Here is a 16994-nt window from a genome sequence, read left to right on the forward strand (position 1 = left end):
GTAGGTAAGTTATGCCTATAGTCTACTGTATCTAAAGAAGGGTTAAAATAGAAAGATATGGGTCCTTTGACAATTCAACCCATCCAAGAGGGAAATAAAAGACATTGACCAATAGAGGGAGACAGAACATGAAAAGGTTGTGTGTCGCTTTGTGAGATCATATAAGTGTGTTTGCGTACATTTATGTCCTCAGTCCCAGTCAGCAAGCAAAAACATGGCAAAGTCTATTTGCCATGGAGACAACCTCTCTGGCTCCTAACGGGGGCATGGAGCACAGGAGACTGAGGGGGTGAGGGGGATAAAGAGGTCTCCAGCGTCCGGGAGCCTTACATCCAAAATACAGACTCCAAAATAAAGATTACTTTGGGAACAGGCCGCCAATAATTTCTGTTTGCGTCTTTCACTGCAGCTCTCAATGGGCATCAATTAGCCGGCAGTTTCAATTGAAAAACATTAAACATTTATTTTCTTCTGTTCACCTCGATCATTTGTCTCCATATAAAATACAGAGATACATTTTTTTCTAAATGTACAGTATATGGTAATGTTTCAGAATGAAAAAGAGGGGGATGATGTATTCAGGGTGGTATGTCATTTCCGCTTATAGCCTGATATTTCCTGTCCGCTGTTGGTACGATATGATCGGGCTCCAAAATTCAATGCAAGTACAGCATATTTTCTTCATAAAACGTGTCCATGTTGCCCTCTGAAAACCATTAACCACAATCTGATTCCCAAAGTCATGAAACACTCCCGCTTCAATCCTGTAGCGTGACGCCGTTACGCATGTGCGCACGCGCGCAAGCCACCGAAGGACCTCGATAAAATCTTGCAAAAACTGTTCAAAATTACAATAATATTCCACATCCTCCACTGAAAGAACTGATACCATCTTCCACTTGTTCCAGGAATCCAAGGTATACCTGGCAGCAAACGTTGCGCCTGGACAAGCGGGTTCCCCCTTCCTCGCTCTTCTCATTGAGAACGTAGCGGGACGCTGGGATGATATTTAAGACAAAAGACTGCACAAGACCAAGTCAGCAAGCAGCGAAGAAAAAGGCAGAAGAGGAGCAGAATAGTGTCCGCCTTTTTCAAGAGCAAAGAAAAGAAAAGCACTAACGAAATTATTTATAGCACTAATTAAATAATTGTATAGCACTACTGAAATCATTTACCGCGAGAACAATATTCTCATGTTAGAAGTTTTTTTTTTTAATTATTATTATTATTAGAACGTTTGTTTCTGTTTGCCCACCTTCAATAATTTCTCTATTGTGGCGAGTACCGAAATGAACACGTTTGTCAAACCATAAATAAAACAATGCACAGCTCAAAATTTGAGATTTTAATCACAAAATCACCAGATAAAAAAAAAAACATTCAATGATATGCAGACTGATGTGTGCAGCTGTCATGATAAACATAGGATAGCCTACAGTATAATCTGAAATAACTGCATTACCATATATCAGTGGCCGTATACAAACACACCAGTACTGAAAAAGACTCTTGCCTTGATAGACGAGTACAAGAGTAAAAAAAAATATATATATATGATTTGTCCCATGTTGTGATAGTAATGGCACTATGTCATAAAAGTCACATAACTGCTGGTTAGATAATGAATCTTTATTCCCCATTATAGCCCCAATTAAGTAAATTCACCAATCACACACAGAGCTACCAAAGTAATTGTAAGACCACCCTGTTTCAAACTCATGACAGATGAATCATAAGGATGCTACTGGATTACAATATCCAGAACTAGTTTATCATGCAGATGTTGGATGACAGGATATTTGTGGTCATGACTGCAGCATATACGATTGAAGTCATCCAGGTCCAGGGACAGGACAAAGGCTCCTCCGAAGTGGTGTTTTTTAATGTAATCGACCTTTGCAGCCAAGGAGAAAAAATGTTAATTGCAAATAATGTGTTCTAAATCGTACCCACGATTGTTATCCTTTCATTTGAAGGATTTGTTTCTGACTGAATTAGGCTACCTTTATATCAATCGAAGCTATGTCATCAAAGACAACACTCGCAGTTGATGAAGCTTTAAGAAGTCCTTGCAAGAAAAAGCACACCTGAAAAGAAGACCCACATTTTGAAATAACACATTCTCATTTGTTCTAACGAAAACTGCTGCTGCTCACAATTTACCTCAAAACGGGCCCAGAACCCTTCTGGTAAATCAGCCAAAAGGCCTCCCGCCAGTTCAATAGAGCCCTGACTGTCAGTAGTATAATAAGCTTCTCCAAATACCCCAATTCCCATGTTAATCTTATGGGTAGGCACTCCCGCCTTATTCCAGAAGTTCACTGCAGAAGTCTAACGTATGGGAAAAACGGTTCGGGCCAAGAAAACACAGATGGCGGTCAACATGAGCCATAAATAGATTTAGGTATAGATGGGCTTGTGCTGATTGTTACTTACCGCCTTTTGGAATGATTCGGCTGGAGAAGAGAAAGATGGTCGGCCTTTCAGAAAAACAATTTCAATATCTGACGTCATCACATTGAAGAAGTCTATGTCGCTGATGAAACACAGAAGAGTAACTGCTTAGCAAAAGAGGAAGAGGGCACATTGAGAAAATCGTTTTAAAATGCGTATTTACTCCGCAATCGCTTTGACATCGTAGCTCTGAGTAATAACTGTTGGCTCAGCAGAGACACTAACAGTCAGCAGTAGTTCATCAGATTCACTGTCGACTGCCTCCTTGTTAAATTCTTTTCGGAATTCCTACAGACAGAAAGACGTTGTGTATTGGGCACAAAGAATACAATTATTTTATCTGCTAGTGTCCTCAATAGTTGAGAATTTCAAGATCATACCTCGATGAGGAATGTAAAATATTCCCTGTATTTCTGAAAATTGTCCATTTTATTCTGCCACAAGATGTTGATCCCATCAAACATATAATTAGGTTCCCTCAAAATGGAGATCACAGACTGGATAAAAGTCGCCCTGTGTGCTTGTGTGACTATCAGTTCTTGGAATCTGTCGAACACAAGGAAAATTATAGTCAAAGAAAATAGCAAAATAACTTCAATGATGAATTCAGTCGCGGTCACTGCAATATGACGACACCGGGCAACTTTACTCACAGCGGATATGAAATCAGGTTGACCTCCAAAAGCCTTTTGGCAAAAGGGTTTTCAGCTGTGGATTACTGTTGGACCAAACATGTTTCCTTGTTTATTAGTGAACATACGTGATGCGCAGGGATGAAGAGACAAATTTGCATGCTTGAGGTCTGACCTGGTCTTCAGCGCCATGAAGAGTGGAAAATTCTCTGTGTCACTAGAGCTAGGGGAAATTATAAAACTTGGATCAATGCCGACAAAACTGTAGATCAGATGGGTACACAGGTTTGGTTTGATGTCTCCAATCTCGAAATGTCCAATCCCCACTCGTTGGTCTGAGACGCTGTTATAGACGCACACCAGTCTTTCGCTCGAAGCTGAATGATTAGAAAAATCACATGGCATTTAAATAACGAATAATAATGACAGTGACTTTGCAAGTTTGATCATTTAGAACTACAAACCATTGCAATGCATAAACTTACCCAACCAAGCAGTGGTCAGACAGAGACCTGCAAATGGACATATCAGAAATGTTCAAACTTCAAATGCAACTTGACATGAACTGTTCAGAAACATAATTTGTGCACAGTACCTGCAAGAAGAATGATCTTGTGCATCTTGTTGCTATAAAGTTACAAAAAGATGAATGGAAGTTAGCCGAGTGCAAGATTTGACTTGCCTATAGAATACATCAAATAGTTGAGTTAAGAGTGACCTGTTTCTTATTCTTTGAGGGAAAGATTTAATCAGTGACCAAAGGACATCTGGAATGGCGGGAGAACAAAAAGGTGTCATCATGATTGTTATCTTCTTTATAATTGTTATTATAAGAAATCCATATTAATGGACAAATAAACATATGTTAACTTACCAACACAATTGCCTCTCTCTGCTGATGTGTGAGCGATGAATAGATGGTTTCACTTATATCGTTTAACAAGGCGTGGCATTTAGGCACTTGCCATTCTTTTACTTTACCGCAACTTAAGCTCTTTACCTCATTATGTGTTCATTATCAAAATTGATTATAATTGGCCAAACGTGAAGAGCCACAAAAAAAAAAAGCCTGAGAACTGCGTGTTCCAACCCTGATCAAAGTTCCAATTAACTGTTAATTGGCTTTTGGAGCGTCACTTTGATTTTGGCAGAAGAGTTGCATGGACCAAGTATTGTATAACATTTCTGTTACTTTACACGTCGCCAGTTACTGGTAAAGCGGTCAATTATTACAGTTCAGGCTCGTTCATTACTGTGTTGTTTTTGTTTTGAACCAGCTCTGTTTGACTTCATGATGCATCTGTACTGAATTCAACTCACATTTAATATTAAGTGTTTACTTATTTAACATAGTGTTGTAAGACAAATAAGAATGTATTTAGAATGATATATATATATATATATATATATATAGTCAAGAGACGCCTATGTTTTGGAAATTCCCCAACTTGGTGAGGGACAGTGGGTCAGTTGTCCACCTGCGCAATTCCTTTATGAAAACTTGCAAAACATGTCGAATTCTTTTGTGAAAGAGTGTAAAACTTGCAAAGCTTGTAAAACACATTTTGTTTGAGAGGAAAAAATGCGAGGAGAGGGGCCCTCATGGTCAAGAGTGTTTGAGGCTGATGCCAAAAGACCTCTTTCTCTTTTTCAAAAAGAAAAAGTTTGACTCTGTGTTCTTATGCTCGTTATCCTTGTCTTATGAGCAGATTTAAGTCTGACACCACCATTAGAACAAAGTGCTCTACATAAGACCGAACATAGAACATAATACTGCACATTAAGAAATAATATAACAAGTAAATATAATCTAATTTTCTAAATGAAAAATTCAAGATTGTTTCATTCTTTACAGATAGCTCTGAGGCCAGTTTGTCTACTGTACTACAAGAAACTTGCTGTAAGGATTACAATGATAAATTTAAAGACAATGAAGCCTTAACTTGTCCTTTGTGATTTGACTTTGGCTGCAGCTGGAGTGGGCCTCTCCATTTGGAACTTGCACACATATATGTATTTTTTAATTGTAAGACAGATGGCCTTAAGTTCTCTCTGGTTCAGCCCGCGATTAGAGATGGGACGTTTGACACTGAGACTCCGGAGCATGTGTCAGGCGAGTGAGACAGACTGCTCGAAACAATGTATCAAAAGCCCCGTGATCACGTGCTGATGACGTATGCGGCTTTATGCGCGCTAATGAGATACCGGAAATGACGTAACTGATTCAAACCTTTTGGCGCGGTGTCAGCTGAAGCCAAACACAATAGAGCAAATATTGTTCTTGAATAAGAACTTGTAAAACAAAAAATATATAAAAAGTTGGGCACAAGCACAATTTCCTCATGTAGATATTTGCTTCACTTTATGTTCACCTGGAAAAGATAGTTATTCGGTATGTTTGCAACAAAAGTACTCCCACAATGATGCATTTAAAGTTTCCAATTATGCATTATTTTTAAATCGTGTGTAGAAGATGCAGGCTTGACCCAAGTATTTTCCACCGAGTTGCTATAAGCGCTTCTCCAAGACCCTCAGTCACATCTTCCAAAGACTGATGTTGAAATACTTGTCATCTGGCTTCACAGCGCACTTGTGTCATATCCAAATCATGTTTATAAAAATCGAATGAGTAACAGGACATCACATTGAACCATAGTACTGGTACAGTGTCAAAATATTGCAACACTTCAATGTGTACCTGATGATCATTAGACAGACACAAATGTAAGACTGAATGTACTGGTGTTATGTTGGAATATAAATCAATCAGGCGAATCACTTTGAAGATTATAGCTGCTATGACTCCAGCTGACCACCAGATGTCACCGGTACGATCTATCTTATGGGGCTTTGAAACTTCGACTCTTTTTCCAAATCAATCAGCCGAAAGCCTCAAAAGCTTCACAAGGCTTCATTGTCCCATCTCTACTGAGAACTGCGTGTTCCAACCCTGATCAAAGTTCCAATTAACTGTTAATTGGCTTTTGGAGCGTCACTTTGATTTTGGCTGAAGGGTTGCATGGACCAAGTAGACATTTCTGTTACTTTACACGTCGCCAGTTACTGGTAAAGCGGTCAGTTATTACAGTTCAGGTTGTGGCTCGTTCATTACTGTATTGTTTGTTTGTTGTTTTCTAACCAGTCCTGTTTGGCTTCTTGGTCACGCAGTATGACGCATCTTTACTTAACTCAACTCAAACCAAGTCATCTTCATTTATAGAGTACTTTCCACTTGATGGAAAATGTATATATGTGATCTCATTTAAACACATATAACCTGTGCATTTAATATTAAGTGTTTACTTATTTAACATACATAGTGTCGTAAGACAAATCAAATTGTATTTAGAATGTTGTTTTATATTTTAGACAAGAGAAGACTGTGTTTTGGAAATTCTCCACTGAGGTGGGGAACAGTGGGGTCAACTGTCCACGTGTGGAATTCCCTTGTGAAAACTTGTAAAACTTGGGGAGGGGCTTTGCGCCATAACACATTCGCCAAAAATGTGGGCGTCCGTCATTGATGGAAACAAACGAGAGACTGACATGCCCACCTTTGTACAACGATAAACAAACACTGTCACGGTCACGGAGTGGAGCCGCGTGGTGTCTGTCGGCGTGTGAAGTGGAGGACCCAAAATGCAGGGAGGCAGGAGAACCACAGCAGGAGTGCGAAACTGGCATGCTTTATTTGACAGAAAACACTAACCAGGGTACTGGTCAATGCTAACTAAACAACAAACTGAAAAGATACAAAATCAAAATGACAGACAGAACTCCAGGGATGACCGTGACAAGCGGCAATGATCCCACGCAGAATGATCACCACCCGGGAATTAAATACACTCACACTAATTGGGTAACTAGCCACACCTGGGGCCAGGCACAAGTGGCTGAGGGCCCGGATTGGTCAACCCGGAAGGGCTGGAACCCACTCAGGACCAATCGGGACCCTCAACCAAAACCAGATCTTCCCAGACATGACAAACACAACCGGTTTGACGACAAAAGATCTGTGCCACCGCCTTCAAATGTCATTCTAAAACCACAAATGAATGAATGTAGCAGTAGCTTATTACATAATTATGAAGGGCATAATCAGAATACACACCCAGCATTTAATTTAAAAACCTTTCCCTTCTTGGGAAAAACAGGTGTTCACTTCCTTATATTATAAGTCAAGATGTTTAGAATTGTTAGTGTGTGGTACACTCTAACTTGGGTGACAGCATGGGTTCAGTTCCCACTCAGCGACGGTGTAAAGGATCTGTCCGTGCCTATGTGTGCCCTCTGAGTGACTGGCACCCAAACAGCGTAGTCCACTATATCTCCTATATGTAGTCCACAAATCCCAAAGTCTGTTGGAATAAGCTCCAGACACCCAAAACATTGAACAATATAAGAACTATAGAAAATGGAAGTCGTAAAGTCAAGTTTTATTTTTAATGTTAGTTTAGTGAATATTATTGGGCTACCTTGTGGCATGTTGATTTGAGATTTTATTGTAGTTTTTGTTTTTTGTTTAAAGTGCATGGATTTAGTTTTTCTTATTGCGTTCAGATTTTATCATACAAAATAAATGAATCAATGCTAATTATAAAGAACAATATGAAACAACAACAAAATTATTGAAAAAAACGAGAACATTTATTGTGCAGATCTCAAAAGAGTCCAAATCCAATTCACATGCATTAGTTTCCGGGGGCCCTGTTACATTAAATATGGCTGACGTGCTCGCAATTATAAAGAACTGATTGATTGGTTTTATTAAACATATAAACATAAACACATTACAAGTATAAAATATAAGTTGATGTGAAAAAAAAGAAAAATAATAATAGGAAGAAAGAAAAAAAATCATCAGTAATTTTGCAATTTACATGTTTAAAAGGGAGTAGGAAAAAGTTGAAAACTAGTCCTACCCCTTGTGTTTTAACTTATTTCAATAGATACAATAATAATATTTCAATGGAAGAAAATGTTTAAACCTGTTTGTGTATACAACTGTCTGCACTTTGACATGTACTGCCACACAATAAATATTTGCCTTGGCCTCAAACCCCTATCTCTGCATCTGAGTCATAAAACTGCCACGTCGTGTCATGTACGTACATTTGTCAGTAGCATATGTACATGTAATTCATAGGCATACACCATAATAATTCATCCTCATATTCACATATACAATTTCCATTACACTCATACTGATACATCGAAAGAAGTGACACAATTTCTGCTGTTTTGCCAGCTCACGTCTGATTTAAATAATTTTCTTGAACTTCGCTTTTAAACATTTGTTTTTAACTCAACAAGTTTCAGGTCAGTACCAAAATCATTCCACAAATTAACACCTCTTACAGAAACACACCTTAGCTTAATATTTGTTCTTGTTTAGATTTTTTTGTAGACACTTTTTACCCCTTATCTCATAAGGACTCTTTCTAATTTCAAATAGCTTCTGAGTACTGTGGCAACTCAAAGTGGAGTCTCATGTGTAAATGCCTTTGCTTAAACATCGCTTTTTTTTCACCCTTCAATGGCAGGACTAAGAAATACTCATTTAAATTTTCCCTTGCATTTCCTGGTTATTCGAGATACAAAAATGTGACAAAATTCGTTTTGGGTACAAAGTCATGTGGAATCTTTTTGGGGGAATATTGATCGGCAGTTTCAAAATAAATTTTCACATCTATCACTTTCAATTGACCACAAACAATAAATAGGCAAAGAAAGTTATGTGGGCATCCATCAACGATGGGAAGAAAATCGACTCCAGTCGGTGCTCAATCTGTGTATTTTTTCCAAGGCTTTGCGTGAGAACGCATTCACCAAAAATGTGGGCATCCATAAACGATGGGAAGAAACAAGAGACATGCCCACATCTGTAAAACAAGAAACAAACCGCAATGATTTGATTTGAGATGATTCATCTATAGTGCCACCGCCTTCAAAAGACCCTTTAAAACCACAGATTAATTATTGTAGCAGTTGCTCATTAAATAATTATGAAAGGCTTGTTTTGTAGCGATTACATTTTTTTGTTTTTATGTTTATTACTGTTATTGTTTTTGCCTTGTTGTTATTCTTTTTCATGTTCAAATAAACTCAAACTATTAACTTAATGTTGGTTATGCATTTAATAATGAAGCAATAGATTAGACACTATGGAGAGCGTAAGCTTGAAGCTTACTAATAAAGAGGAAGTCAACAACAACAACAACTCAATCAATCAATCAATCTTTATTTGTATAGCACTTTTCATACAAAAAAATGCTTTATTTAAAAACAAATCCCCAGCCCACCGCACCCCACAATACCGACCCGCACAAAAAAAAGTGCATAAACAAACATTCATAACAAAGCAAAACAGATGATCTAAGGCTCAGCACAGGGCAACCTAGCAACAAGCTATCTCAGCGTCAGGAGAGAGCCAAAAGCTGCGGCCACAGACCCAAACCCAGCTTCTGCCACAGGAAACACGGGAAAAGTTAAATTACCAGGCTATAATAACTTTTAAGAACGTAAGATCAAAAACTAAAAAAGAAAGTACTAAAAGAATCAAAAGAAGAGAGGAATAATACTCTAAAATGCTAAATATTAAAAACCTAAATAATAAAAGACCCAAGCATGTAAAATATGTAGCCCTACTAGTCTAAATATGGAATTCTGGTTAATATTGCATTTGTGGAATATGAGTTAAGCAGCAAAATCCAGCCGTTTTGATACATCTCAGGGGGCAGCCATTTTGCCACTTGACGATGACATCAATGTTGCTCAGGTCTCAGGACACAACCAATCACAGCTCAGCTTCAGAAAACAGGTGGGAAGCTCGGTCATCCGGGAGGGACTCAGAGTCGAGCCGCTGCTCCTTCGCTTTGAGAGAAACCAGTTGAAGTGTCTCGGGCATCTGGTTCGGATGCCTCCTGGACACGCTGGAGAGACTATGCCTCCCGGCTGGCCTGGGAACGCATTGGGATCCCGCCGGAGGAGCTGGTTGAAGTGGCGAAGTAATTTGCTTTTTAACCATACCTAGCAGGTATAGGGGAAGATGGTTCCAGTATGAAATTGCTCTATACATAACTCTTTTAAGTGCATTAGTTCTGGCAATAGGCAAGGTTAAGTGATTAACCAGGGCCTGTCGAGTGTCATAGCTATGCCTTTCAGTGACTGATAGCAGTTGTGAAAAAGTCTGGGATTCCCTGCTAAAGCTGCTGCCCCCGCGACCCGACCCTGGATAAGCGGTAGATAATGGATGGATGGCGTACCGAGTCACTGACATGTTTGTCCCACCATTCAATCTAATGCAAGAGTGGGAGTGGAGAGACGATGTCTGAACGCAGTCACTCGTCCACTGCAGAATGTCCTTTTTATGACAACACGGGACATTTGCCAGTCCAGAGTGATGTCAGAAGTTGATATCTATACTGTACAAAGTCAGCGCAGAGCAGATGGGAGTGTGAGAAATGCAAGATCTTCCTCTTTCTCAAGGCAAGCAATCCATGCCTTGCAGTTTACCACAAGAAGGACACCAGATGGTGTTTGAATCCTTACACAGTGGTCATCGTGAATATATTTTACGATAACTTTCTTTGCCTATTTATTGTTTGTGGTCAATTGAAAGTGATAGATGTGAAAATTTATTTTGAAACTGCCGATCAATATTCCCCCAAAAAGATTCCACATGACTTTGTGCCCAAAACGAATTTTGTCGCAATTTTGTATCTCGAATAACCAGGAAATGCAAGGGAAAATTTCAATGAGGATTTCTTAGTCCTGCCATTGAAGGGTGAAAAAAAAGCGATGTTTAAGCAAAGGCATTTACACATGAGACTCCACTTTGAGTTGCCACAGTACTCAGAAGCTATTTGAAATTAGAAAGAGTCCTTATGAGATAAGGGGTAAAAAGTGTCTACAAAAAAATCTAAACAAGAACAAATATTAAGCTAAGGTGTGTTTCTGTAAGAGGTGTTGATTTGTGGAATGATTTTGGTACTGACCTGAAAAAATGCAAGTCACTTGTTGAGTTAAAAAAAAATGTTTAAAAGCGAAGTTCAAAAAAATTATTTAAATCAGACTTGCAAAACAGCAGAAATTGTGTCACTTCTTTCGATGTATCAGTATGAGTGTAATGGAAATTGTATATGTGAATATGAGGATGAATTATTATGGTGTATGCCTATGAATTACATGTACATATGCTACTGACAAATGTACGTACATGACACGACGTGGCAGTTTTAGGACTCAGACGCAGAGATAGGGGTTTGAGGCCAAGGCAAATATTTATTAATCAAAAAACTCCTCGTTTAGAGGGAAAAAACAAAGGCTATTAAAAGTTAACTAAAGGCGCTCCAAAAAGGGAGGATGTCTAAACTACAAACAAAACAATATCATTCCTTAACAAAAATATAGAGATGGGACGTTTGACACTGACACTCCGGAGCATGTGTCAGGCGAGTGAGACAGACTGCTCGAAACAATGTATCAAAAGCCCCGTGATCACGTGCTGATGACGTATGCGGCTTTATGCGCGCTAATGAGATACCGGAAATTACGTAACTGATTCAAACCTTTTGGCGCGGTGTCAGCTGAAGCCGAACACAATAGAGCAAATATTGTTCTTGAATAAGAACTTGTAAAACAAAAAAATATAAAAAGTTGGGCACAAGCACAATTCCCTAATGTAGATATTTGCTTCACTTTATGTTCACCTGGAAAAGTTAGTTATTCGGTATGTTTGCAACAAAAGTACTCCCACAATGATGCATTTAAAGTTTCCAATTATGCATTATTTTTAAATCGTGTGTAGAAGATACAGGCTTGACCCAAGTATTTTCCACCGAGTTGCTATAAGCGCTTCTCCAAGACCCTCAGTCACATCTTCCAAAGACTGATGTTGAAATACTTGTCATCTGGCTTCACAGCGCACTTGTGTCATATCCAAATCATGTTTATAAAAATCGAATGAGTAACAGGACATCACATTGAACCATAGTACTGGTACAGTGTCAAAATATTGCAACACTTCAATGTGTACCTGATGATCATTAGACAGACACAAATGTAAGACTGAATGTACTGGTGTTATGTTGGAATATAAATCAATCAGGCGAATCACTTTGAAGATTATAGCTGCTATGACTCCAGCTGACCACCAGATGTCACCGGTACGATCTATCTTATGGGGCTTTGAAACTTCGACTCTTTTTCCAAATCAATCAGCCGAAAGCCTCAAAAGCTTCACAAGGCTTCATTGTCCCATCTCTACGAGAACTGCGTGTTCCAACCCTGATCAAAGTTCCAATTAACTGTTAATTGGCTTTTGGAGCGTCACTTTGATTTTGGCTGAAGGGTTGCATGGACCAAGTAGACATTTCTGTTACTTTACACGTCGGCAGTTACTGGTAAAGTGGTCAGTTATTACAGTTCAGGTTGTGGCTCGTTCATTACTGTATTGTTTGTTTGTTGTTTTCTAACCAGTCCTGTTTGGCTTCTTGGTCACGCAGTATGACGCATCTTTACTGAACTCAACTCAAACCAAGTCATCTTCATTTATAGAGTACTTTCCACTTGATGGAAAATGTGGAAAATGTATATATGTGATCTCATTTAAACACATATAACCTGTGCATTTAATGCATTTAATAAGTGTTTACTTATTTAACATACATAGTGTCGTAAGACAAATCAAATTGTATTGAGAATGTTGTTTTATATTTTAGACAAGAGAAGACTGTGTTTTGGAAATTCTCCACTGAGGTGGGGAACAGTGGGGTCAACTGTCCACGTGTGGAATTCCCTTGTGAAAACTTGTAAAACTTGGGGAGGGGCTTTGCGCCATAACACATTCGCCAAAAATGTGGGCGTCCGTCATTGATGGAAACAAACGAGAGACTGACATGCCCACCTTTGTACAACGATAAACAAACACAAACGGTTTGACGACAAAAGATCTGTGCCACCGCCTTCAAATGTCTTTCTAAAACCACAAGTGAATGAATGTAGCAGTAGCTTATTACATAATTATGAAGGGCATAATCAGAAAACGCACCCAGCATTTAATTTAAAAACCTTTCCCTTCTTGGGAAAAACAGGTGTTCACTTCCTTATATTATAAGTCAACGTGTTTAGAATTGTTAGTGTGTGGTACACTCTAACTTGGGTGACAGCATGGGTTCAGTTCCCACTCAGCGACGGTGTAAAGGATCTGTCCGTGCCTATGTGTGCCCTCTGAGTGACTGGCACCCAAACAGCGTAGTCCACTATATCTCCTATATGTAGTCCACAAATCCCAAAGTCTGTTGGAATAAGCTCCCGACACCCAAAACATTGAACAATATAAGAACTATAGAAAATGGAAGTCGTAAAGTCAAGTTTTATTTTCAATGTTAGTTTAGTGAATATTATTGGGCTACCTTGTGGCATGTTGATTTGAGATTTTATTATAGTTTTTGTTTTTTGTTTAAAGTGCATGGATTTAGTTTTTCTTATTGCGTTCAGATTTTATCATACAAAATAAATGAATCAATGCTAATTATAAAGTACAATATGAAACAACAACAAAATTCTTGAAAAAAACGAGAACATTTATTGTGCAGATCTCAAAAGAGTCCAAATCCAATTCACATGCATTAATTTCCGGGGGCCCTGTTACATTAAATATGGCTGACGTGCTCGCAATTACAAAGAACTGATTGATTGGTTTTATTAAACATATAAACATAAACACATTACAAGTATAAAATATAAGTTGATGTGAAAAAAAAGAAAAATAATAATAGGAAGAAAGGAAAAAAATCATCAGTAATTTTGCAATTTACATGTTTAAAAGGGAGTAGGAAAAAGTTGAAAACTGGTCCTACCCCTTGTGTTTTAACTTATTTCAATAGATACAATAATAATATTTCAATGGAAGAAAATGTTTAAACCTGTTTGTGTATACAACTGTCTGCACTTTGACATGTACTGTCACACCGCGGTGAGGTTGGCTTGTCATTTCCTATTTTATTTTGAAAATTCTGACTCCTTTCGTTTCAGGTCACTTGCTCTTCCTCGTTGTGGTGTCAGTGTCAACCCTGATCCCTGATTGTGTCCACCTGTTTCCCATTACCCTCATGTGTTAAATGGTCTGCGTCTGCCTAAGTGTTTTTGTCAGAGCCACTAAAGCCAGTTACCGTCCACAGCCTTGTTGCCCTGTCCATTGAGAGCTTTGGTTTGTAACTTTGAATAGCCACAGTATTGTTTTAGTTAAGGAGTGATTTTGTTTTGATTGTAGTTTAAACATCCTCCCTTTTTGGAGCGCCTTTAGTTAACTTTTAATAGCCTTTGTTTTTTCCCTCTAAATGAGGAGTTTTTTGATTAATAAATATTTGCCTTGGCCTCAAACCCCTATCTCTGCATCTGAGTCCTAAAACTGCCACGTCGTGTCATGTACGTACATTTGTCAGTAGCATATGTACATGTAATTCATAGGCATACACCATAATAATTCATCCTCATATTCACATATACAATTTCCATTACACTCATACTGATACATCGAAAGAAGTGACACAATTTCTGCTGTTTTGCCAGCTCACGTCTGATTTAAATAATTTTCTTGAACTTCGCTTTTAAACATTTGTTTTTAACTCAACAAGTTTCAGGTCAGTACCAAAATCATTCCACAAATTAACACCTCTTACAGAAACACACCTTAACATATTTGTTCTTGTTTAGATTTTTTTGGAGACACTTTTTACCCCTTATCTCATAAGGACTCTTGTCCTGTCTCTTGTCATAACTTTGGTTAGTGATGGGCAAATGAAGCTTTTGTGAAGCACTGAACCACTTGAGCCAATTGTTTTGAAAATAGGTTCATTACTCAAAGCTTCAGTTACAGTGACCTCTACTGGTAAACTGCAAGGCTGCAGTGGATTTAAAGCATCTTTGCTTTGAAAATTCTTTGATGGACTCACACTAAGACCGAATAGCATGTTCTATTGACAAATAAAGACTGATGAATGTGTGTATTTTGTTATTGAGGAGAAAGTGCTGGTAAGATATGGCATAGGTTGGGTGTGCTTGTGTAACTGACAGGGGGTCATGGGGGACACTCAAAGATAAGAAGATAAGCACTGGACCTGTAGAGAAAGCTTTTTTAAATAAAAATGCAATTTGATTGTATAAAGCTATAGCCAAATGGGTACACTAATCATATTACATATACTGTTTCTACACATGCACCTGACTGAGGTCAAATCAATTGAAGAAAGTAAAAAAGGTAAAGCCTATTTATATAAGCTTTACAACCAAACATTGGTTGTTCAGTGGTAAAATTATCACCTGCCACTCGGGTAACTCGGGTTCCATTCCCGTCCAAGTTTATTTATTAATTTGCGCCTCGAAAAAAAAATGCCCTTTGAAAAAAGAAATCAATAAATAATTGTCCCCCGGGGATAATTAAAGTTTTTTCTGATTCTGATCTATATACATAACTTTAAACAGCCAGCACACCGACCTTATCAGGAGTGATCAAATTGAAGTGTTCCTACATTTCAGAACAACCTCTCTTCCTGGCTGGCTCCATGAATGACCAAATGTAACAACGCAAGGCAATGACAATTCAACAGCACCAACAACACACCGACAACCCACGAATAGTACATTGTTTAGAGCGGTTATAAAGGGTTGACGCTCAAATTCAAAACTGTTTCAACCTGTCACCTGTCAGAATCGAGAATCACGTGATTGGACCGCGAACCAGGCAAGTGATTCATTCGGACAACGAATTAGTCGCTGCTTCGGACGTCATATGTCACGTGATTAGTGTCGCACTGCCATCACTAACTTTGGTTTGTATTTTTGTATAGCCACAGTATAGTTTTGTTAAGGAATTATATTGTTTTGTTTGTAGTTTAGACATCCTCCCTTTTTGGAGCGCCTTTAGTTAACTTTTAATAGCCTTTGTTTTTTCCCTCGAAACGAGGAGTTTTTTGATTAATAAATATTTGCCTTGGCCTCAAACCCCTATCTCTGCGTCTGAGTCCTAAAACTGCCACGTCGTGTCATGTACGTACATTTGTCAGTAGCATATGTACATGTAATTCATAGGCATACACCATAATAATTCATCCTCATATTCACATATACAATTTCCATTACACTCATACTGATACATCGAAAGAAGTGACACAATTTCTGCTGTTTTGCAAGTCTGATTTAAATAATTTTCTTGAACTTCGCTTTTAAACATTTGTTTTTAACTCAACAAGTTTCAGGTCAGTACCAAAATCATTCCACAAATTAACACCTCTTACAGAAACACACCTTAGCTTAATATTTGTTCTTGTTTAGATTTTTTTGTAGACACTTTTTACCCCTTATCTCATAAGGACTCTTTCTAATTTCAAATAGCTTCTGAGTACTGTGGCAACTGTTGGAAATAATTTCTTTGATTTCTACGTGTTCAAATAAAATTCAAAGTTGAAGTCTCGTGGAGAAGTTTTGCTAGCTTTATTTCAGAGTCTGAAAGGCATCTCTAGAACCCGGCTCAAATAGCCCTAGTCCCAGAAGTGTAACATTTTCTAAATACACTCACTCATTTATACATATCTCAGTTCCCTCCCCCTTTATTCACAAAGAGGTACCTTTTGCCCCCAGGCATTTCCTGTCAAGACAAGAGTTTTAAAGTCTACACATCCCCCAGTCTTATCTTTCCTCAGTTCCTGTCTTGATCAACTCAGAGGATGTGGGCAAACACATCCTCCCGACACCAGGAACTCACGCAGACGCCCTTTTGGTCAGACACCCCTCATCTAGATTAAATCAGACACCTCACTTCCCCAGGGGAGAGAACAAAGACCACAGACTAACTAACATATGGGGAACACTTTGAAAAATATAAATTGAAACAGAAAAACAATGTTA

At 38.4% G+C, this 16994-nt stretch overlaps 2 protein-coding genes across 2 annotated transcripts in view; one reads left to right on the top strand and one right to left on the bottom strand.

Moving 5' to 3' along the window:
- Positions 1 to 16994, top strand: part of nherf4b (NHERF family PDZ scaffold protein 4b) — a 53773-nt gene that overhangs the window by 31321 nt on the left and 5458 nt on the right. The window lies entirely within an intron of this gene.
- LOC147160457 (acidic mammalian chitinase-like) lies at positions 1451 to 4049 on the bottom strand. Its single transcript, XM_086098598.1, has 12 exons — positions 3961 to 4049; positions 3805 to 3853; positions 3682 to 3713; positions 3572 to 3598; positions 3262 to 3463; positions 3108 to 3158; positions 2835 to 3000; positions 2618 to 2742; positions 2437 to 2536; positions 2164 to 2331; positions 2004 to 2087; positions 1451 to 1894 (listed from the first exon to the last, which is right to left on the bottom strand). Exons 3-12 carry the CDS (start codon positions 3704 to 3706, stop codon positions 1742 to 1744), a joined length of 1101 nt encoding a protein of 366 aa, XP_085954724.1. The 5' UTR covers positions 3707 to 3713; positions 3805 to 3853; positions 3961 to 4049; the 3' UTR covers positions 1451 to 1741.

This window comes from Leptonotus elevatus, chromosome 16 (genome assembly GCF_054856555.1).
Source record: "Leptonotus elevatus isolate MCC_2025b chromosome 16, RoL_Lele_1.0, whole genome shotgun sequence".
Lineage (NCBI taxonomy): Eukaryota > Metazoa > Chordata > Actinopteri > Syngnathiformes > Syngnathidae > Leptonotus > Leptonotus elevatus.

Coding starts and splice junctions, on each gene's coding strand:
- LOC147160457 (XM_086098598.1), bottom strand. CDS start 3,706: ATGCACAAGATCATTCTTCTTGCAG. Junction 3,001..3,107: donor AACCTGATTTCATATCCGCT/GTGAGTAAAGTT, acceptor TGTGTTCGACAG/ATTCCAAGAACTGATAGTCA. Junction 2,537..2,617: donor GATGTCAAAGCGATTGCGGA/GTAAATACGCAT, acceptor GTGTTTCATCAG/CGACATAGACTTCTTCAATG.